This window comes from Lithobates pipiens, unplaced genomic scaffold (assembly GCF_037356315.1).
Source record: "Lithobates pipiens isolate NorthernLeopardFrog02 unplaced genomic scaffold, aLitPip1_a1.2 Scaffold_1, whole genome shotgun sequence".
Taxonomy (NCBI): domain Eukaryota; kingdom Metazoa; phylum Chordata; class Amphibia; order Anura; family Ranidae; genus Lithobates; species Lithobates pipiens.
The window spans coordinates 53,608,651-53,633,219 of NW_027507685.1; the positions used below are offsets into that span (position 1 = coordinate 53,608,651).

A 24,569-nucleotide genomic window follows, 5' to 3' on the forward strand; every position below is an offset into this window, starting at 1 on the left:
ATATATATAGATATAGATATAGATATAGATATAGATATATATATATATATATATATATATATATATATATATATATATATATATATATATATATAATATACAGTTGAGTGAAAATGTAATTGCCCCCTAAACTTAAAAACTGGTTGTGCCACACTTGGCGGCAACAACTGCAATCAAGCGTTTACGATAACTGCCAATGAGTCTTTCACATTGCTATGGAGCAATTTTGGCCCACTCTTCTTTGCAGAATTGTTTTAATTCAGCCACATTGGAGGGTAGGGATGAGCTTTATGTTCCAGGGTCGCCAAGGGTCGCTGAAAGAAGACAGCCAAAGCTGATATCTGCCCCTTGATGGTGCTTAAGGCAAGTTTCTGATCCACTCCTCGCTGCAAAAACAGCAGGATCCTGGAAATCGAGTATGTGCGTGGATGCCACCCCATCTCCTCACACATGGAGATGTAGGCCTTACACATACGATGATAAATCTTCCGAGAAGATGACTTCTGTGCCCTCAGCATAGTGGATATTACCAAATCCGACAGACCTCGGCCCCTTAGCACCTGGCTTTCATCAGTCATGCCGTTAAAGCCAGTGACTGTAAAACAGGATGAAGTATTGGATCTTGCAACAGAAGGTCCTCTCACATGGGCAGCCGCTAATGAATATCCACCACCATTCATACTATGTTGGTGTACCACAGACATCAAAACCAATCTGGGGAAGTCAGAATTACCGTAATTCCCCTCGACCACTCTGCGAAGTAGACGTGGTAGAAGTCTGAGTGGGGGAAAATCATAAATCAGCCAATAATGCCCCCATGGAGCCACCAATGCGCTTTGCCGTGTCCGCCCAGGGATCCTTTGACCTGGCAACAAACCTCTGTACCTTCCAATTGAGTCTAGAATCCAGGAGATCCACATCTGGTGTGCCCCACCTTAGGCAAAGGAGCCGAAATACATCCGGATGTAGCGACCATTCCCCTTGGTCCAGTATCTGACGACTTAAGTAGTCTGCTTGCCAGTTTTCTACACCCGGAATGTACGCGGCCGTCAGAGTCGCAGCCTTGGAGAGTCTGCAGCTTGTCCGAAGGGAGAAAGACTCTTGCCTCTGAGGAGTCCAGAAGCAAGCCCAGGTACTCCAGGCGTGAATGATGAATGAAAATGTTCCTCCAGTATTTTTTGATAACATACTGCATTCATCTTGCCATCAATTTTGACCATGAGTGAAAGAAAAAAATGTTGTGCTATCATTCATATTCTCTGAAAAATGGCCAAGAAATCATAAATTCTGCCAGGGTATGTAAACTTATGAGCACAACTTTATCTCTCTCTCTCTCTCTCTATATATATATATATATATATATATATATATATATATATATATATATATATAGATATAGATATAGATATAGATATAGATATATATATATATATATATATATATATATATATATATATATATATATATATATATATATAATATACAGTTGAGTGAAAATGTAATTGCCCCCTAAACTTAAAAACTGGTTGTGCCACACTTGGCGGCAACAACTGCAATCAAGCGTTTACGATAACTGCCAATGAGTCTTTCACATTGCTATGGAGCAATTTTGGCCCACTCTTCTTTGCAGAATTGTTTTAATTCAGCCACATTGGAGGGTAGGGATGAGCTTTATGTTCCAGTCGAACATTAGCTTTTTGCCAGTTCGCCGAACAGCGAACAATTTTGGGTGTTCATAGCAAATTCGAAAAGCCACGGAACACCCTTTAACCACTTTCAGACCGGACCATTTTGCTGGTAAATGACCAGAGGTCTTTTTACACTTTGGCACTGCGCTGCTTTAACTGGTAATTGCGCGGTCATGCAATGTTGTACCCAAACAAAATTTGCGTCCTTTTCTTCCCACAAATAGAGCTTTCTTTTGATGGTATTTGATTGCCTCTGCGATTTTTATTTTTTGCGATATAAACGTAAAAAGACCGCAAATTTTGAAAAAAAATGATATTTTCTACTTTTTGTTATTAGAAAAATCCAATAAACTCAATTTTAGTCATACATTTAGGACAAAATGTATTCAGCCACATGTCTTTGGTAAAAAAAAAGTCAATAATTGTATATTTATTGGTTTGCGCAAAAGTTGTCACATCTACAAACTAAGGTACGTTTTCTGGAATTTACGCAGCTTTTAGTTTACGACTGCCTATCTCATTTCTTGAGGTGCTAAAATGACAGGGCAGTACAAAACCCCCCCAAATGACCCCATTTTGGAAAGTAGACCCCCTAAGGAAATTGATAAGAGGCATGTTGAGCCCATTGAATATTTTATTTTTTTGCCTCAAGCGATTGAATAATGACAAAAAAAAAATTTTTTTTTTTTTTTTACACAAAGTTGTCACTAAATGATATATTGCTCACACATGCTATGGGCGTATGTGAAATGACACCCCAAAATAAATTCTGCTGCTTCTCCTGAGTACGGGGATACCACATATGTGGGACTTTTTGGGAGCCTAGCCGCGTACAGGGCCCCGAAAACCAAGCACCGCCTTCAGGCTTTCTAAGGGCGTCAATTTTTGATTTCACGCCTCACTACCTATTACAGTTTTGAAGGCCATAAAATGCCAAGATGGCACAAAACCCCCACAAATGACCCCATTTTAGAAAGTAGACACCCCAAGCTATTTGCTGAGAGGCATGTTGAGTCCATGGAATATTTTATATTTTGCCACAAGTTGCGGGAAAATTACAAACTTTTTTTTTTTTTTTTTTTTTTTCACAAAGTTGTCACTAAATGATATATTGCTCATGCATGCCATGGGCATATGTGAAATGACACCCCAAAATAAATTCTGCTGCTTCTCCTGAGTACGGGGATACCACATATGTGGGACTTTTTGGGAGCCTAGCCGCGTACGGGGCCCCGAAAACCAAGCACCGCCTTCAGGCTTTCTAAGGGCGTAATTTTTTGAGTTCACTTCTCACTACCTATTACAGTTTTGAAGGCCATAAAATGCCAAGATGGCACAAAACCCCCACAAATGACCCCATTTTAGAAAGTAGACACCCCAAGCTATTTGCTGAGAGGCATGTTGAGTCCATGGAATATTTTATATTTTGCCACAAGTTGCGGGAAAATTACAAACTTTTTTTTTTTTTCACAAAGTTGTCACTAAATGATATATTGCTCACGCATGCCATGGGCATATGTGAAATGACACCCCAAAATAAATTCTGCTGCTTCTCCTGAGTACGGGGATACCACATATGTGGGACTTTTTGGGAGCCTAGCCGCGTACGGGGCCCCAAAAACCAAGCACCGCCTTCAGGCTTTCTAAGGGCGTTACAGTTTTGAAGGCCATAAAATGCCAAGATGGCACAAACCCCCCCCCCCCAAATGACCCCATTTTAGAAAGTAGACACCCCTAAATTTAGGGGTACACTAGTGAGACTAGGTAATAAATGGCGGGTGCCCTGAAACTATAAAAAAATAACTAACCAACCAGCGTCACCTGTAACAGTTATATGGTGATCACTGGTGAAAGGGTTAACTAGGGGGCAATCAGGGGGCTTTATGCGGTAGTATATGGGGGTCCCTGGCGCTATAAAAAGCTGCGGCGAACCTAAATACCTACCTGCCTAACTAGCGTCACCTGTGACACTAATACAGCGATCAGAAAAACGATCGCTTATTAGGCTGGGTTCACACTGGAGCGATGCGGGAACGCCACGAATGCGCGGCGGGTTCCCGCATCGCATGCCTCCCGGCGGCAGTTCACACTGCCCTATGCGAACTGCTGGGAGTGTCAGTGAAATGTTAATGACACCCCCAGATCAGTTCGCATATCGCAGTGCGATCTGCAAACTTGGATCGCATGGTGTGAACACCCATGCGATCCGATTCTGCTGCGGACCAAAAAAAGGGTCCCGTGCGAGTTTGCGGCGGGTGCGACACGAATTCAGCCATACTATCTGTATAGCTGAACTCGAATCGCACAGAGATCGGATGTGATTTGCACTGCAGTGCGGTGCGAATCACATCCGTTCTCATAAACCGCTGCAATGTGAACCCAGCCTTAGTGACACTGGCGACGGGGGGTGATCACGGGGTTAAACCTTTATTGGGGGGGTTAGGGGGGTACCTTAGAACTAAAGGGGGCTAACCCTAACTGCCCTAACAGTTATTAGTCACAAATGACACCTGCCGGGTGATCAGGGGGTTAAACCTTTATTAGGTAATAAATGGCGGGTGCCCTGAAACTATAAAAAAATAACTAACCAACCAGCGTCACCTGTAACAGTTATATGGTGATCACTGGTGAAAGGGTTAACTAGGGGGCAATCAGGGGGCTTTATGCGGTAGTATATGGGGGTCCCTAGCGCTATAAAAAGCTGCGGCGAACCTAAATACCTACCTGCCTAACTAGCGTCACCTGTGACACTAATACGGCGATCAGAAAAATGATCGCTTATTAGGCTGGGTTCACACTGGAGCGATGCGGAAACGCCGCGAATCCGCGGCGGGTTCCCGCATCGCATGCCTCCCGGCGGCAGTTCACACTGCCCTATGCGAACTGCTGGGAGTGTCAGTGAAATGTTACTGACACCCCCAGATCAGTTCGCATATCGCAGTGCGATCTGCAAACTCGGATCGCATGGTGTGAACACCCATGCGATCCGATTCTGCTGCGGGCCAAAAAAAGGGTCCCGTGCGAATTTGCGGCGGGTGCGGCGGGTGTGGCGGGTGCGGCGGGTGCGGCGAATGGCTGAACTCGAATCGCACAGAGATCGGATGTGATTTGCACTGCAGTGCGGTGCGAATCACATTCGTTCTCATAAACCGCTGCAATGTGAACCCAGCCTTAGTGACACTGGCGACGGGGGGTGATCACGGGGTTAAACCTTTATTGGGGGGGTTAGGGGGGTACATTAGAACTAAAGGGGGCTAACCCTAACTGCCCTAACAGTTATTACAGTCACAAATGACACCAATGCAAAAAAAAAAAAAAAAAAAAAAAAATGACATTGGTGTCACTGTGACTGGGGGGCAGGGGTAATTGGGGGGGTGATCGGGGGGTAAAGGGGGGGTGTGAGTGTGCCTGGCATGTTCTACTGTGTGTGGGATGTGTTGGTGCAACTCACTGATCCGCTCTCCTCCGTGTCGGAACGAAAAATACCGACACGGAGGAGAGAATACATCACTTCCTCTCCTGTGTTTACATTACAGGAGAGGAAGTGATGTCACCGGGGATTTCCATTCGTCGGGAGCGATCGCGAGGGGGTGGCCATGAATGAATGGCCGTCCCCTCGTCCGGGATCGCTCCCGAACGAAAACCGACCGCCGCAGGCACCGGGCGGGGGCCCGATCGGGCCCCCGACCCGCGGGAGGCAAAGGACGTACATATATGTGCTTATGCCTGCCCGTGCCATTCTGATGACGTACATCGGCGTGAGGCGGTCGGCAAGTGGTTAAAATTGAAACACTAAAATTGTAATATTCCTTTAAATTCTGTATCTGGGGGGTGTCTATAGTATGCCTGAAAAGGGGCACATGTTTCCTGTGTTTAGAACAGTCTGACAGCAAAATTACATTTCTAAAGGAAAAAAAAGTCATTTAAAACTACTCGCGGCTATAATGAATTGTCGGGTCTGACAATATATATATAACAGCTCATTGATAAAAACGGCATGGAATTTCCCCACAGGGGAACCCCAAACCCAATTTTTTTTAAAAAATGTGTGGGGGTCCCCCTAAATTCCATACCAGGCCCTTCAGGTCTGGTATGAATATTAAGGGGAACCCTGCGCCCACATTTTTTTTTTAAATGGCGTGGGGGTCCCCCTCAAAATCCATAGCAGACCCTTCAGGTCTGAGGTCCACCTTAAAGCACCTTGTCCCCATGTTGATGGGGAGAAGGCCCTCATCCCCACAACCCTTGCCCGGTGATTGTGGGGGTCTGCAGGCGGGGGGCTTATCAGAATCTGGAAGATCCCCTTTAACAAGGGGGCCCCCAGATCCCGTCCTCTCCCCTGTGTGAATTGGTAATGGTACCCCTACCATTTCACAAAAAAAGTGTCAAAAGGGTTGAAAAACACAAAAAAGACAGTTTTTGACAAGTCCTTTATTAATTTCTTCTTCTTCCATCTTCTTTCTTCTGGTCTTCTTTCTGTGTTCTCCTTCTTCTCCATCTTCTTCTTCATCTTCTTCCTCCGCTGTTCTCATCCCGCATCTTGCTCTGGCTTCTTCTCCTCTCCATCCGCACGATCCGGCTCTGTGGGAGTCTTCCGCCATGTGACGCTCCTGTTCTTCTGACACTTCTTATATAACGGAGGGTGGGGCCACTCGGTGACACCGCCCCCCTCTGATGCACGGGGACTTCCCTATGGCTTTCCGCGTGCTGTCAGAGGGCCCGGGATCACCCGTTTACGTAAACAGGTGACCCCGCCCCCTCTGACAACATGGAGGTGGATCGTGTGGATGGAGCGGAGAAGAAGCCGGAGCAAGATGCGGGACGAGAAGATGGAGGAAGAAGCCGATGAAGAAGAAGATGGAGAAGAAGAAGAACAACACGGAAGGAAGACCAGAAGAAAGAGGATGGAAGAAGAAGCGTAAAGAAGAAGAAATTAATAAAATATATATATATATATACACACACGCACACATAGTGCATCCAGACAACATTCACAGTGCTTCACTTTTTCCACATTTTATGTATACAGCCTTATTCTAAAATAGATTAAATTTATTATATCCCCAAAATCCTACAGACAATACCCATAATGACAACGTGAAAGAAATTTGTTTGAAATCTTTGCAAATTTATTAAAAATAAAATATGAAAAAAATCCCATGTACATTTACAGCCTTTGCTCAAAACTTTGTTGAAGCACCTTTGGCACCAATTACAGCCTCAAGTATTTTTGAGTATGATGCTACAAGCTTAGCACACCTATTTTTGGGCATTTTCTCCCATTCTCATTCTTCTTTGCTGCACTTCTCAAGCTCCATCAGGTTGGATGGGGAGAATCCATGCACAGCCATTTTCAGATCTCTCCAGAGATGTTCAATTGGGTTTAAGCCTGGATGTCTCTGTACATCGCTGCATTCATCTTTCCCTAGATCCGGACTAGTCTCCCAGTTCCTGCCACTGAAAAACATCTCCACAGAATGATGCTGCCACCACCATGCGTCACTGTAGGGATGGTATTGGTCAGGTGATGAGTGGTGCCTGGTTTCCTCCAGACAAGACAAGTGCCATTCAGGCCAGAGTTCAATCTTTGTTTAATCAGACCAGAGAATTTTGTTTCTCATGGTCTGAGGCGGGCTGTTATGTGCCTTTTACTGAGGAGTGGCTTCTGTCTGGCCACTCTACCAGGCCTGATTGATGGAGTGCTGTAGAGATGGTTGTTCTTCTAGAAGGTTCTCCTCTCTCCAAAGAGAAATGCTGGAGCTCAGTCAGAGTGACCATCGAGTTCTTGGTCACCTCCCTGACTAAGGCCCTTCTCCCTCGATCACTCAGTTTGGCCGGACAGCCCGCTCTAGGAACCTGGTGGAACATGGTGGTTCCAAACTTCTTTCATTTACGGATGATGGAGACCACTGTGCTGCAGAAATTTTTCTGTACCCTTCCCCAGATCTGTGCCTCAATACAATCCTGTCTCAGAGGTCTACAGACAATTCCTTGGACTTCATGGCTTGGTTTGTGCTCTGACATGCACTGTTGTGGGACCTTATAGACCTTATCGCCTTTCCAGATCAATCAATTGAATTTACCACAGGTGGGCTCCAATCAAGTTGTAGAAACATCTTAAGGATGATCAGTGGAAACAGAATGTACCTGAGCTCAATTTTGAGTGTCATGGCAAAGGCTGTGCATACTTATGTACATGAGATATTTCTATTTTTTATTTTTAAGAAATTGGCAAAGATTTCAAACAAACTTCTTTCAGATTGTCATAATGGGGTATTGTTTGTAGAATTTTGAGGAAAATAAAATGAACGTAATCCATTTTGGAATAAGGCAAAATGTGGAAAAAGTGAACCGCTGAGAATACTTTTTGGATGCACTAATATATATATATATATTTATTTATTTATTTTTTGTTTATGACAGTAGGTTTATTGTTATGAAAATTATTTAGATCTGCATGTGTATTTCAGGCATATTTATTTACTGCAGAAGCTGTAAAATTCTCCTTTTCTGTTTGCACAGTTCTATTGGGCTTATTCACACAGCTTTATCATGGGCATTAATTAACCATTGGCACAGGAGAACATTTGAAATATCTAACCACAGCATTCACCATGGATTGAAGTGATGCCATTGCTTCTAACAGGAGGAGACTCAGTAATAGGTGATGTTAAAAAGATACAGTATATAACATTATTTTGTATGGCTAGGAACATACAGTAGGTAATGAAGAAATAACTTCTATATAGGGGAACGCTGGTGTCTGCCATGCATTTCTGCCATGCCCAAAATAAATGTAAATGCTTGATTTGCTTAGCATTGAACCAAGCTAAAACTCACCCAGGCCAGACTTCCACTTAGAAAAACTGTATACATCTTTACCTGAAGTGACCTCTCTCAGCATCCAGTGTTTGTGTATGGAGCTAGTACAGAAATGTGAGGTCGACCACGAATTGTTAGATAGTGGTCAGACTGTCTCCATCAAGAATAATGGAGCAAATTAAACAGATAGGAAGGGGAACCGTCCAAACCACAGACAAATTAAAAGGTCAAGATGACAGTATATTTTGGAGGTTTGCTCCTTAAATAGGAGTTCCACCCATATAAAAGTCAGCAGCTACAAAAAGTATAATTGGACACTCACCTGTCCCACAGTCCAGCGATGCGAGCGAACAATACCCCGCACCTCTCCCCCTCCTCTACGCGGCGCCGGCATTCTGACTGGGCGCCCAGCTGTGGCTTCACTGCCAGGCACGCATTGTGCATGTGTGAGCCACGTTGCTCACTGTGATTGGCTGGGCATGTGTCCCAGAAGATTGCACGGAGGGAGGGGGGAGAGGTGGTGCGAGTGAACAATACCCCGCACCTCTCCCCCTCCTCTACGCGGCGCTGGCATTCTGACTGGGTGCCCAGCTGTGGCTTCACTGCCAGGCACGCACTGTTCATGTGTAAGCCGCACTGCTCACTGTGATTGGCTGGGCATGTGTCCCAGAAGATTGTACGGAGGGAGGGGGGAGAGGTGAACTTCCTTCATTATACTGCGGCAGGTCTGCTCAATCCCGCAAATTCCCGTAGCTGTATGTTGGCCCGTTTTACAGCTATAACAGGCATGTGCCGCTGATGCGTGTGGCCGGCAGCAGCAATGTCCGTTGGCCACCTGTGATCGCTCCACAGAGGGCCAGAATGGGGATCTGTCAATCTAAACAAACAGATCCCCATTCTGATAGGGAAGAACAGAGTGATAGTCTGTTTCTAGTGATTAGGAACAGCTAGCTCTCTGTACTCCCAGTCATCCCCCCCCCCACAGTTAGAAACGCCTCCCAGGGAACACATTTAACCCCTTGATCACCATTAGTGTTAACCGTATCGCAAAAAATAGCCTGTTAATTAAGGAGGAAAATCTTCCAATCTTTAATTGGTTAAAGTTAAAAAAATAAAAATGAATAATTCCTTTAAACATAGTGTCTGGGGTCCCCTTAGTCTGCCTGTAAAGTGGTGCGTCTGTACTGTGTATAGAACATGCTGCAGCAAAACTGATACTTATAAAGAAAAAAAAGGACATTTAAATTGCCGGCAATAGAAAAAAAAAAGGCATGGGCTCCCTAATCCTTTGGGTCTGGTATAGATTTTAAGGGGAACTGCAGCAGCATCTTTGGGGCAGTTTGGGAGCGATGTATACAGCACTCCCAAACCGCCCTTGCCCATTGCCTTGAATGGGCAGCACTTCCGAAGTGCCTAAAAAGTGCTTTGGATGTGCCACAACACAGGCATTTTTAATCCCTTCTTAAGGGATTAAAAAATGCCCTGCTAGTGGCCAAAAAGCGCCCTTAAAACAGCAGTAAAGCGCTGCTAAAAACGAGCTGCGCTTTACCGCTAACAAGGAGCGGCCCCGGTGTGAAAGTAGCCTGTTTTCCCTAATATTACGTTTTGGCCTTGCTGGTTAATTTCTTAAATAAGGATGCTGAACCCTCGGAAATCTTTGATAACTTTCATATTATTCAGGTAGGTCTCCACTCCTCAGAGGTTGTCTGCTCCGTATTACACAGTGTCAGTGGGGAAAAGTGCTCGCTGTGTCACCTTGTGCATGTAATTCAGTTTACATAGGGGTCGGCCAAGGCCTATCCTGGGCACTCTGAGTTTCACCTACACAGAGTGACGGGACAAGTACGCTGTAAAAGCAGCAGATGGTAATGGGGGGGGGGGGGGGGGGGGAATGAGAATGTGGTACCCCTACCCATTCACCCAAAAAAAATGTAGATCTATTGTTAATCACAACACCTGCCGCATTGCCGGACCTGAAAAAAAAAAAAGAAGAAGGAAAAAACGCCCTCAGCCCTGGTGACGTCACCTAGTGGCACTGCCCCCTTGTGAAATCACCGAGAGATGCATGCTGGGTCAGTGACGTCACAAGGGAATGGTGCCACCAGGTGAGATCCCCAGGTGGCCCCACCCCTTACCTATTTAAGAACTGTCAAATGGCAGAACGGGCATTCGGCGGTTAGCCTTCTCAGCGGGCGGAGCATGTTTTTTCCTTTTTCCGGGTCCGGTGGTTTTTATTATATAAAGCTTGTATTATTTCTATATTGGTGTGCATCTATATACACATGGTTGATGTTATATGCTAGCTGCAGTAATTCATCTTCTCCCAATGAATTTGATTAAATTACTGATTAATTTTCCAGGAAGGGAACCACCTATGTTCACAGAGGCCCTGTCCTGGGTGGAGGCACTAACAACTTTATTATGAAACTCACTTTTCCACTTAATGAAGGTTCTGTTTTTTTTTTTTTTTTATTTCCCTGCAGATTCAGCGCAATATTTTGTTTTGGGAGGGCCATTTATCATAACCCCCTCAAAACAAGGCTACATAATGTCATCTAAAACATGCAAGGCGATTTGACAATCGATGAGAACTGTTTCTATTACCAGGGCAGTGGGAATACATATGGATTTACTTATTTTCCTGAATATTTACTATCTATTCCTGACAAGCTGTTTAAAAAAAAAAAAAAAGGAAAAAATCTGTTCAGACCACATTTTTTTTTCCTTACCTTCTTGCACTTTTAAACAGACATATAATTGGTGCTTACACTACGACTGACCAGAAATCATCAATGATATATTGATCGCTGGTTTATTCTGTTAGTAATAAAGTCCGGCCATGTGCTCGCTCTGCTGTTAGTGACATTAGTAGGAAGCACATTGATTGGCAAATGTATGCAGCAGCTCTGATTTCTAGAAGTGAATTAAGTCTACTAAGCCAACCTACCTACAGAGCCAAACCACTCCACAGCGTATGATAACAGATCTAGTGGCATTGTGAAAAGAAGAGGTACAAGTATCAGAACATAGAATCAGACTTCATACACTGTGTACATAAGCTTCAGTCCCTAGTAAAATAACAAGTTGTAGAAATAGCACAATGATAACAATATACATGAGGTGCCTGCCATGTCAATGGGTAGAAAATGATGGCACCAGACACCAATGCCTGGCAGAGACCACAACAAATGAACACACTGAAAAAAAGTTGATCACCACCGTTTTTCCCTAACATAAACCAGCTCTTTAAGTTGTTGGCTATGGTCCACCTCCATTCTCCATAAGGTATAAGCATGCACACTGGGGTGAACAAAATATACAATGAAATTGTAAATAAAAGGTAATTGGCAACATGAAAGTGCAGCGCAACACAGTACAGCTTACTAAAGTCAATGAAAACGAATGTGTTAGCCAACTTTTAACATCATTGCTCTTACAATTGCCTTAGTATATAAGCCATATAGGTGTGGACTATTCTCTCTGCAAATTAAAAATATACTCCATTTACAAACAGCCATGCAGCACTGAAATGCTATACAGTATGTCTTACATTAAGAATCTATCCTATACATGAAAACGAACTGCAATCAAACTTAACAAAGCCAAGAATAAGCAGTAAATAAATAGGTATGCATTCACTTATTTAACCATATACCACAAACAGCAGTCAGACATACAAGCATAATAGAGATCTATCTTATGAAACTGCTATCCATAAACATGCACGCTTGGTTTACATGATGCGGAGTGTGGTAGCAATCAGGAAGACATCCCCAGCTTCAACATCTTGAAAAAAGCAACACAAGTGGACTGCAAAATGTCATCATGGCTGAACATCCTCAAATCCAATGGCTGGAGATGTCATTGGTGACCATAAGAATATGGACAGTTGGCAATCAGGAATCTTATGTCTCTGAATACCCTTACGCTCTGTACACACAATCAGACTTTCCGACAACAAAACTGTGGAATTTTGTTCAAAGAGTGTTGACTCAAACTTGTCTTGCATACACACGGTCACATAAATGTTGGCCAACAATTACGAACGTAGTGACGCACTAGACGTACTACGTGTTTTTTCAGCTCTTTACCGCCACCCTTTGGGCTCCTTCTGCAAATTTCGTATTAGTAGAAGCTTGGTGAGCGTTGATTTGCGCTTTTCTTTTTGCGTTTTTCATTTAGCGATTTTCAGTTTGCGCTTTTCAGTTTGTTTCTGAACGGCCATTCGTCAACCAGACATATTGCGGAATCGGAGGAGATAACAAGTTATTTATTATTGGCCTTAGAATTATTGCTTTGACATTATTTTTTTGGTTGAATAATGATTTGATTTGGTATATTTTCTATATTTTTGGATGCATAGAATGCCCTTTTTTGGTTAAGTTCTATTGGCAAATAGCATGTCTAATTTTTTATATTTTTTTTAATGCACAATAAAAAAATTGTGGAGAATAATACTTGGCCATGTGTTTTACTTCAAATGACAGCTTGGGAATAGGCAGTTACAGTTAAAAAAATAAAATGTAAAATTGACAAGGGACACCAACATAGTTGTATCTTTGTCTTATAAACTAGTGGATAATGGTGTTGTGGTAACTTGCCCAAATAAAAAAAAAATATAATAATATTATTCTTGATATCACTAGATATTCTGCCAACAGCCGGTCATCACACACTTCCCATCAGAAAATCCAATCATGTGTACAGGGCTTTAGTCATACAGATTATCTACCAACACAACTCTAATAAGGTAAACTGTCTCTCTTCATTGTTTAAAAGCGATATTAAGGCAAACTTGTCTCAAGCCACTTCTAACTTGTCTCAAGCCTGTGCAATAATTCTAAGGAACACACATACACCTTTAGTGAAAACTGCAGGTTTGATTCGTAGCTCATTAGGTATAGACACCTGAAGTTGTAAATCTCTGTAACAATGGAGCTTGGCTCTGACCCTAACATCACTTACTAATCCACACTGAAGCCACCTATTTCCTTAAAGCAGTGTTAAAAGTAAGGGATTTTTTTTTTCTGAAGCAGGGGACAGATACAGCATACAGTCCAATGCTGCATCTGTCCCCTGCCGGTGTCCTATCACATACTGTCCCCCATCGGATAGTGTCATCTGTGTGCTGCGCATGCACAGTACACAGGACAACCACATTCCAAAAATAGCCGAAGATGAACGGCGCCTGCGCCGTGAGTCCAGGTTCTAGCCCCACCATCCAAGTGGACATAGAGTTTGAATAAAAAGAGCCGAGCGCAGCAAGACCATGCCCGAAGCGTGGCGAGCGAAGTGTGGCGAGGGGCCCTCTTATATGTGCAGCCCTATGTCCACTTGGATGGTGGGGCTTGCACCTTGACTCACGGCGCAGGCGCCGTTCATCTTCAGAGATTTTCCGAATCTCCTTCTGCTCCGTACTGCACAAGAGCTGCGCTTGCGCAGTACGGGGTGGACACTTCTAGATGGCCGGAAGCTATATGTCAGAACACCGGCTCCAACACTGAGCACTGAACTACAGTCCTGTGATCCACAGGAAAAGTACAACCAAACAGGCTTTTGGCTATACTTCTCCTTTAAGCCCAAAAACAAACATGTTTGTTAACAATTCTTAGATGCGGTGGCTGCATTCGTTTTCTAAGTAGGCTTTTTCCCTTTTCTTCTGCCAATCTGGCCAGTAGATCTGTGTTATTTATCAGCTTACTTTAACAGACCAAGTTGTCCAGCAAAAGTGGCAGTTAGTCAGCTATTAACATTCAATAATTTATATTGAAACTGAAACAAAGATATAGATAGAGGTCAGGTTTGTGCTTTTATCCATTTACGTAAAACCGTTTTCCTAAAAGGAAAAAAATGTTGCTGTAACTGCTTAAAAAATGTTGACTTTGAGCAGAGAGCTTGTCCCCTGGCATCCACCTCCCTCCCTATTCTAGTATCACTTTATATTTCTTTACTCTTCGTTTCCTACTCTATGTTCGAGTCTGAACTTTATCTGTCCTATTATGGGAGAATCCACACATACTGGAACAATGTTACTTTGATTATAGTTTCAAGGGCAATGAAGTGGAGAACAATCTAATTTCTATACTTTGCCTGTTTGACAGTATGATATCTATGGCTACGCATATTTAACGTACAAGTGACCTTTACCAATGAAATTCAGCTTGCAGTGTTTCTGTTTACAGGCAGCCTAAACAGATCCATAAATATAATGTGAATGCACTCTTGAATTGCACGGTGGACACTATGGGGAAGATTTACTAAACTGGAGCACTCAGAATCTGGTGCACTGTGTATGGTAGCCAATCAGTTCTAACAGCAGGTTGTTTAATTAACCTTTGGCAATAAAACCTGGAAGCTGATTGGTTTCTATGAAGAGTTGCACCAGATTTAGCATTGTCCAGTTTTAGTGAATAACTCTATTTTTCAGTTTCATTAGTGATCCATGGTACCAGTGGAAAAATAAGATCCTGTCAAACTGTCCGCACATTATTTATTATTATTAAAAAATGTATTTAAACAGAAAAAAAATTTTTAGCTGCACTTTAGCTTCAATTCATTAATCAAGTCCATCTAAATTTGCTAGTTCATCTAAAACTACCCTCTCCCCAAAGGTGTTTCCATTGCTCCTCCATAGAGTGGAGATACTCTAAAGCCCAATAACACATACCAAATTTTTGGTCAGTGTATACCACTGTCTGGTCATCAAAAGCCGGTCTAACAACCAGCTTCTGTCGAACAGTCGTGCTGGAAAACCATAATTCAATCAGCGTTTGAAACCAAGTATTCTGGTGGGGGGTGTTTAGGCCCCACTGTTAGAAAACAATATCACAGGAGAGATCCCACAGCCATCTCATTTGTCTTGATGCAGGGATCTATTAATTAATAAAAAAAATTCAACCCGTTTGTTGAAGGAAAATGGCTGGTTCACCTGCCGAAAATAAAAGAAGAAAAGTCTAAAAAAATAAATGAATGCAGCCATCACATTTAAAGTGATTGTAAAGTCTTGTGTTTTTTTCTATAAAAATAACATACATGTTATACTTACCTGCTCTGTTGCAGTGGATTTGCATAGAGCAGCCTGGATCCCCCTTTTCTCGGGTCCCTCTTCTGTGCTCCTGGCCCACCCTCCTGTTGAGAGCCCCCACAGCAAATAGCTTACTATGGGGGTTCACAAGCCAAGTCACAGCTCCCTGTGTCCGTTCAGACACATAGCTGCAGCCCAGCCCCACACCCTGTCTCTCCTGATTGGCTAGCTGACTTTGATTGATAGCAGCAGGTGCCAATGGTGCCGCTGCTGTGTCTCAGCTAATTTAGGAGGTAGAGTCTCGAACAGCCGAGACACTCGTGGACATCGCTGGTTAGAGATGGGGCTCAGGTAAGTATAAGGGGGACCGGGAGGGCTGCTGCACACAGTTTTGACATATATCATTGGCCATTTGGCGGTTGCAGCACTTTTAATTTTGAGCACTTATTTTATTTTATACACCCCCAACAGAGATTTTTTTTAGAGTGAAACATGTAGGGTATTTTTCTTAGTGAGTTTGGGTGCACTACCACGCTTCGATATGGTATTTTGGTTGGTGGGGAGAGGTTTTATTTATAAGTTGTTCTCATATCTCCTAGTTATCAGTGGCCAGGGAATCACATGCCAAATCGGCCCAATGTGAACATGGGCTTAAAGATGGTTCTCACTATTGGCAACATGGTTAAAGTAAACCTGATACAAACCTGAGCAGTTTGGAATGAGCATGTGACTAAAAATTCATAATTAAACTTGTATTTAATGCAAACGGCTAGCAAGCGATGTTTGAAAGTATCTATCAGTAAAGCGTATGATATAATCAACTCTCACAAGGTGCTTCTGCCCACGCACCAGGAAACCTGGGGCCGACGCCTAAGAATGTTTAGGACTTTATTAAAGTAGATTGTTTGATGTGTGTTTTTTACTTATAAGAAGGGGTGAACTGAGAGATACCGCAATTTGTCACTGAACTCTATCTTCTCTTAGTGGCTCTGTCTATATTGCAGTAAACAACTAAAGGAAGTACAATAAGGAAGCATAGGGGTTCTAATCAACTGATAGAAATTACCCTACTCTATGCTCCTAAATACAATCTATTACTTCCATTCTTCCTGGGCTTAAAAAGTGTCCTGATTGCAATAAAACACTGAGGCTGGGTTCACACTATTATGAATTGGATGCGGCTTTCCCCGCATCCAATTTGCATGTCAGGAGATTATGACCGGCTCTCTATGGAGCCGGTTCACACATCTCCGGAGCGGCTCTGGTGTGAATTGTACAGGAGTCCTGTGCGTTTTCTGGTGCATTTCAGGTCCAAATTCAGCAAAATATTTGGGAAATATTGAAATTGAATGGGGACACACCGGACACCTGCTGTGAGCTGCTCTGTGCTTAAGTGTGAACCCAGCCTTACTCCTGGCCACTGATAACTAGGAGATATGAGAATAACTTAGAAATAAAACCCCTCTCCACCAACCAAAATACCATATTTAAATGTGATAGTGCACCCAAACTCACAAAAAAAAATACCCTACATGTTTCACGCTAAAAAAGAGCTGCTCTGGAGATGTGTGAACCGCCTCCATAGAGAGCCAATCATAATCTCCTGACATGAGAATTAAATGCAGAGTATATTTACCTGAGCCCCATTTCTATTCAGCGATGTCCACGAGTGTCTCGGCTGTCCGAGAGTCTCTCTCCTGATTGGCTGAGACAAAGTAGTCTGGGCACTGGCACCTGCTTCTGTCAAGCATAGTCAGCTAGCCAATCAGGAGAGAGAGGGGTGGGGCTGGGCTGCAATTCCGTGTCTGAATGGACACAGGGAGCTGTGACTTGGCTTGGGTGCCCCCATAGCAAGCTGTTTGCTGTGGGGACTCTCAACAGGAGGCTGGACCAGGAGCACAGAACAGGGACCCGAGAAGAGAAGGATCCAAGATTGTTTGGTTGTACTTCTCCTGTGGATCACAGGAGTGCAGCTCGTTCTGCACTCCTGTGACCTGTTTTCATCAGACAGCGGGCTTAATCCTGCTGTCGGCTGATGTCACAGAACCAGTCCAGGCCCGGGAAAGATCACGACCATATGGTCGGAATCCTCCCTGGACCAGCACCTGGCTCAGCCTCTCAGCAAAGCACTAAGAGCCTGAGCCAGTCACTCCCACCCCCTCCACAGCCCAGCAAGCTAGTGAGCACTGCGGGGGGGGGAGCGGGGCAGAGAGCCTGTGACTGGCAGTCACCAGCTCTCTGCTCACAGTACTGTGAGAATCGAGCAATTGGCAGTGTTTGATCGCTCAGTTCTCAGTGTTGGGGGGGGGGGGGGGCAGATGTAGCATCGGACTGATGCTGCATCCACCTAGGTAAGTATGAACCTGAGCTCAAAGATAGTGCTATCACAGCTAGAAACCAGATAAATTAAAAAAAAATTTTTTTTTAAATAGTAGGGGTTAGAAGACAATTATTTGTTCAATAAATATGAATACATATACATACATATATATAATACATATACTGGGGGTTTTAACTTTGCTTAGTGAATTTTTCTCCTGACAGCCAGAAGGAGGAATGTTTGTCACAGTAGCTGATTGATTTACAAATAACTATGCTGTGTGATAGCTTTGCCAAGCCATTTAAAAGTAGAGAAGTTTAACTGGTATGTGAACTGTAGTGAGTTCAAAGGGTTATAATATATAAAGTGGTAAAATCTGCCAGCAGAGCAACCAAAACTCAGTATTCATAAATTTTATGTGACGAACTGTATACACTTCCTTCTGGAAATACACTTTCATTCATGTAAATATTTAACGAAAGTGCTTTACAAAGCACCACTGACATCTAAACTTGTACCATAACAAACTACTAAATAACGTGCGGAGGAAAAAAAAACCTCTCTTTTGATTGGGTGCTCTTGCTGCTAACAATGATAGACGTATGGATAGACTCAACACAGTATGTGATGATACTTGGTGGCATGCTGAGGATGGAGGACGTGCACTAAACACATTTTAGGTGTTTAGCTTAACCAGCTTGTGATGACCCTATAGTAGAATCATTTTTTTTTTTTTTTTTGCAGACAGGTCCCATTTGTAGGAGAATACTAATTAAAGAGACAGTATTGCCAGAATTCGAAAACCCTTCTTAGCCCCTGTACACACGGTCGGAGATTTCCACAACCAAATCCGTCGGATTTTGTCCATCGGATCTTGTCCGAAACTGTTGCATACACACGGTCGGACAAAGTTGGCGAAAAAATCCGATCTTTCAGAACGTGATGACGTAATTTCGTTACGATGGGACTACATTCAGGTTAGTAGCCAATAGCTTTGATGTAGGAATTTGATCTGAGCATGCGTGGCACTTGGTCCGATCAAAATTCTCTACACATGATCGGAGTATGTCCGATCGGCCCAGTTGGTCGGGAAATATTTCCAACATGTTGGAAAATTGGGTCCGACGGATATTCCGACGGAATCGGTCCGATGCATACCACACACAGTCTGATTATCCGACGACACGGTCCGATAGGACACATTCCGACGGATTCTCCAACCGTGTGTACAAGGGCCAAAATCCATCAGAAGGCTCAATGTACATAGCACTGTGTCTTATTTAAATCGGTGGTGTTTGTTGCTGAGAACCCACCATGATCAGACAGCTTTTTTTCTGAACATCTCCACAATGGTATGTTTGTCAGTTGACTGGCTGATCACATGGTCACAATGATTAGCATATGCACAGCAACAAACATTCCCAACTGCCTACTTTCATTTTTATTTTTCTTCCCTTTCACTCACAGCAGCTGTAAGGAGATAAGGGATCTGCGTGACCGGCAGAGCCGCACTGTAAAAAAAATACATAAGCACATATTTTTAACATGTAATTAACAGGTTAGTTAATGGGTTAGTGTTAAAATTGAGCCAGATTTATTTATTCATTGGTGTTTAATCAATTATTATATTTTTACATATTTTTTTTCCAGATATGTAAATATTCTAATGGCCTTACAGTTTCTTCTGAAAAATGTAAGTGTGTGTGTGTGTGTGTGTGTGTGTGTGTGTGTGTGTGTGTGTGTCCTGCCTTAAATAGGGCACTGCACAGAACTTCCAAATGGCAGTTCAGGGACTTATGTGGCATCACCCATCAATTTCCCTATACCCACATCTATGCAATGTATCAATCGGTGATCAAAATCAGGAGCTAATTCAAATTACCATATTCTATCATGTTCACTAGTCGCTCTAGCAATATACTGTAGCTGCTTAAGTGACATTTCCCATAACTACATACTGATTAACAGAAAGCAACTCATTTTCAGTGCTTCTATGCTCAGTAAAAGGTATTTGGCTTGGGGGGAAAAAGCTGCATTCCGTAAAATGGAGACGAGGCTGTATTTTACCTTGAACTCTCTGTAACTTGGGTTTGGCGAACGTCATTGGCAAATTTAAAGGAATAAAGTGTTCGTGATTGCAGATGGTTTGTAGAAACTCAAATTTGTATTCATTTAATATCTATAAAGAAAGGAAAAAAATAGGTCACGTGTTATTTGGTTTGAGCCTATCGCAAAACTCCAGATGTTTCAGGTAACAAGTACAACTACTGTGAACAGCTAATTAAACATTGTAATTCTGCTGGTATCAAAGTTCACTTGCGTAAACTTTCATTCAAATTTTTTATCATGCCAGACTTACCAGGTTTCTCAAACGATTTCTAGATAACACTGCAGTCACTTGACAATGTGACTTTGTATTGTGCGACTTCTCGCTCATGCTTCAGTGTAAGCGGATGAATGAGGCCACAGTAGGAGACAGTGAATGAATCAGTAAACACTTTTCGGATTTGGGCTCATATATAAAAATATGGAAACTATAGTATAGGGATTTATCAGGACATACAAGTAGCCAAAAAGAATGTCAAAAAGCAAAATTAGAGGTCATGTACCTTAATTATTTTCAATGTAAAACTTGTTTGGATTGATTAAGTGTGCATTAAACCTGAAAGCCAAACACTCGTGCAGACCCAGCTGCAGAAAGGAGAGGATTTGTCCTACAGAGAAACTCCTAGGGTGGCAATAAATGTGCTTCCATGTCCAATGATAGATCTTGCAAAAAGTAGACTACCTAGGTTTTAGCATCATAGGAATCACATTTTCCGAGATGCCCCTGTCACTTAGAACCTGGGACTCAACAACCATGCCATTAAAGTCAGTAAACATAAAGCAGGATGGAAAATCAATTGTTTAGACAGAAGATCATGGTGATTTGGTAAAGCCCATGGAGCATCTGGCAGGAGTGTTACCAGGATGCCTTGTGTCATCTGACTGGCCATTCTGAAGCAATGAGGACCACCAGAATGAGCTTTAGTTTAATCCTGCTAAGCAGACAAGAAAGAAGTTTCAGAGGAGGAAAGGCATAAATCAGGGTGAACTGATCCCACTGAGCCACCATAGCATTCACTGTTTCCGCTAGAGGATCCCCGTATCTGGACACAACCCCGTCCAGTTTGTTGTTGTACCTGGACCTATTGCTTGTAAGTGCATATACCTTTTAAAACTGCATACTCTACTGGTTTTCACTATGGCAAATGTTTCTCTTTTCCTTTATGATACCATTTTTACACCGAGTCCAGTTGCACATTAATCTGTGGGAACATTGCAATGCAGTTGTTCAGCAAGGTTTTTGAGAGAAGTTGGATGTCTTGTGGGGTGTATTTGAGGTGTATTGAGTGCTGTCTGACCACTCTTTATTGGGCATCATCTAATTTTGGTATGCCCCCCTCTATTAAACAATAACTCATCCTCTGGCTCTTCGTTGGGATTTTTGGTTCATTACTTATATGCACTTATATGTTTATATATATTTTCTACATTTGTTTATTTCTTTATCACTTTTTTATGATTGTGTTACACATATTATTTGTATTTAACATTATTGTGATTTTCATAGTGCTGCACTGTATAGTGCTGCTACTGTAGTTTGAGAACCTGTAGTCACAGGCCCTTCTGCATCCCTCCCACAATTCTGAAATGTGTACAGGCTGTGTGCATCATGTTGATGATGCCACTGCTACTTTTACAAGGTATTGATTGGGTTTGCAAAGGCATGTGGTGCATACAAAGTGATTTTATGTTATTTGTGGCTATTGAGGCAAATGCTAAATGAAGGGTTTTGTGCCCAAAGTTCAGCTTTAATCAAAAGCAAACTGGGAGGACTGAAAACCCCTAGTTCAAAATACTGTGTGTTGTTCTTTCACAACAGGACTTATAAGCCAAATGCATTTTTGGAATAACATGTACTTTATGTACTTGTAGTGTTTTTAACACTTTAGCTGCCAAGGACATAAAGCTTTTGTTGGAACAAGAATGCTTCTAGCTGGTCCGGTCAGTTTTGCACCCATAGCATTCACTATTTGATCGTGTATTGTCCACCTAGGCACTGCGATTTTCAAACTGAAGCCTGTTGAACTGAGTGGTGCTGACAAGGCCACCCACGGCTTGGAATTGGGCCAAATCAGCAGGAATTGGACAAAATTCAAGCCATGTATGGCAAGCATAACAGTGAACTTTCACACTTCAGGTGCTGATTTTGAGATACTGGGGTTGTTTGTAGATGCTCCAGAGCTTCACTTTGCAAAGAATACCCAATCACATGCAAGGAAAAGAAAAAAACAGCATTCTTTTGCTTGCGCGAGATTAGATGATGGAAGTCAGCAGAGCTTCCCCTCATTTACTAAGCTCTGAAAAAACTGCACTTGCAACGTGCAGTCTATTTGTCTTTAGTAAATTAACCTCACTGTCTGCACAATAAAATCATTGTTGAAAACCCCTGCCCAATACAATAAAAAGTATTTAAAAAACAAGGACAATTATGAACCTGGTTCAATATGACTTTTTATAATAAAATATTCTACAGATATATTAACACAATGTTTCCTTTTAAGAGTAAGTTTATCTTTTGTTCTGGATTCACACCTATGCAGTTTTAGTGCTTTTTGCATTTTGCAGATTTGCACTGCAGTCCATTTAAGATGGTTTCCTATGAAACACGTTCTGTAGTACAAATCTGCAAAATGCAAAAAGCACTAAAACTGCATAGGTGTGAATCCAGCCTTAATGAGAAATTAAAAGGTGACCTAAATCCTGCCCGCCACTGCACACAGCAGCCATGATGCACCATAATGCCAGTGTATCGGTTTGTACACTGTAATATCCATCATAATGCTTGCAATAGAAAGCTCTCAATGGTCAGCAAGACCACGTGACCGAGCTGACCAGCAAAAAGTGCTTCTTTTTTCCTTACCACCTTATTTTTAACAGTCTTACTAGAAGAAGAAGAAACCTCAGATGGTCAGCATAGTAAAGTGCCTGCGCTGACCAATCAGAGCTTGCCTTTACAAGCATTATGATGGAGACTCATGGCCACTAAGTGCAGCGGGGTCCAGAGGCATGGTCGGGATTTTTGGCGTTAGTATATCTTTACATTTTTCATGAAAATGTAAATATGAACTTTAAATGCTCAGAATTGTATGTATGTTCAAAGTTGAGTTTTTATTTACCTTTGGGTCCTTTAGACTGAATCCAGACATGTAGTCATTGATGATTTTGAAGACGAACCCTCGGTCCATCAATGTTAGACACCTCTTAAAAATAATATTGCATTGGTTATATATTATGATTAAAAAAACAAGATTTAGAACATCTAAAATGTTTATTTCAAAGAAAAACTCCAGTTTAATGGAGAGTCTTTTTAAATGACCATTGAAAAATAGGTTAAATATTATCATATTTACTTCCACTTTAGCTCCTGATAAATCATGGGAACAAAGACGCTGGCGTGGATTTGCCAAAGGCAAATATATGATGCACTTTGTAAGTGCCGTTGCAGTCATTTTCTTTAGTGAATGTAAATGCAAGGAAAATTTTAAAGAAAAAAATATTTGCTTGCACATGATTGGATGATGTAAATCAGTTGCGCTTTACCACATTTACTAAGCTTGGAAAATTAGTGCAACTCCACTTGCAAAGTGCACAGTCTATTTGCCTTAAAGTGGAAGTCCACTCTAACACTCTCACCCTGCAATCACTAATGCGAGTGAAGTTCAGCCTTCTGCCTCAAAATGAAAAAATCCCAGTTTTTCTACGTTTATTTTGATGAATCTGGTGCCGTCACATGACTTCAATTCTACTTCCTTCTGAATCTAAAATCAGCCGGGGGTGTGGTTCCTGAAAGCTAGTGACATCACTTCCTGGGAGGGACATTGTTCCTGTGTAGCCAGTGGGCACATACAGGATGGGAGGAGCTGATCATAGGTTCCCGCCCAGTGTTCTCTCATCAGTAAGGACGCATTGTACATCCTAATTCATGAGAAAATTAGTAAATAAAAAGCCCCATCCACAATGGACATGGCGGGGGATGGGGTTGAGTGCAGTGCACATATACAGTAAAACTGTGCACAGGAGAAGGGAGCTGGACACAGGGCAGGGGGGACTGTAAGTGTAGCCAGAAATGGGGTCTCAGCTCACAGTCTACAATGATCATAGTACAGGCAACAACACTAAGGCTCTACTTCCACTAGTTCAACTTGTCATGCGACTTTGGACACATAGAGTTGCATGACAAGTCACAGCCCACTGATTTCAATGGCACCTGTTCCCATCTATGTGACTTATCAGCGACTTTGAAAAGGTACCTGCGACTTTGATCCAGAGAGTGTAAAGTTGGATCAAAGCTGCACTCAAAGTTGCATCCAAGTCACACTCCAAAGTCGCACTCTAGCCTTAGGCTACGTTTCCACTTGTGCAACTCCAAAGCTGTGCGATTTAGAGTGCAGTTTTGATCCAACTTTACACTCTGGATCAAAGTTGCATCAAAAGTTGCAACAAAGTAGTGCAGGCACCTTTTCAAAGTCGCTGATTTTCAAAGGCATATAGATGGGGATGTTTGCCTTTGAAATCAATGGACTGTGACTTGTCATGTGACTTTATGTGTCCAAAGTCACATGACAAGTTGAACTAGTGGAAACTGAGTCTTAAACGGTAGCTCCCTCAG

At 42.5% G+C, this 24,569-nt stretch overlaps 1 protein-coding gene across 2 annotated transcripts in view; it reads right to left on the minus strand.

Moving 5' to 3' along the window:
• DOCK11 (dedicator of cytokinesis 11) overlaps window positions 1-24,569 on the minus strand; it is a 551,771-nt gene that overhangs the window by 360,155 nt on the left and 167,047 nt on the right. The window contains exons 29-31 of one of the 2 annotated variants that reach the window (XM_077493985.1): window positions 23,077-23,160; window positions 19,922-20,033; window positions 11,458-11,496 (exon numbers count right to left, since the gene is read on the minus strand). In XM_077493985.1, coding sequence (XP_077350111.1) covers window positions 11,458-11,496; window positions 19,922-20,033; window positions 23,077-23,160 — 235 coding nt within the window. The remainder of the gene's footprint in view (window positions 1-11,457; window positions 11,497-19,921; window positions 20,034-23,076; window positions 23,161-24,569) is intronic. The other variant, XM_077493986.1, reaches the window with a different exon arrangement.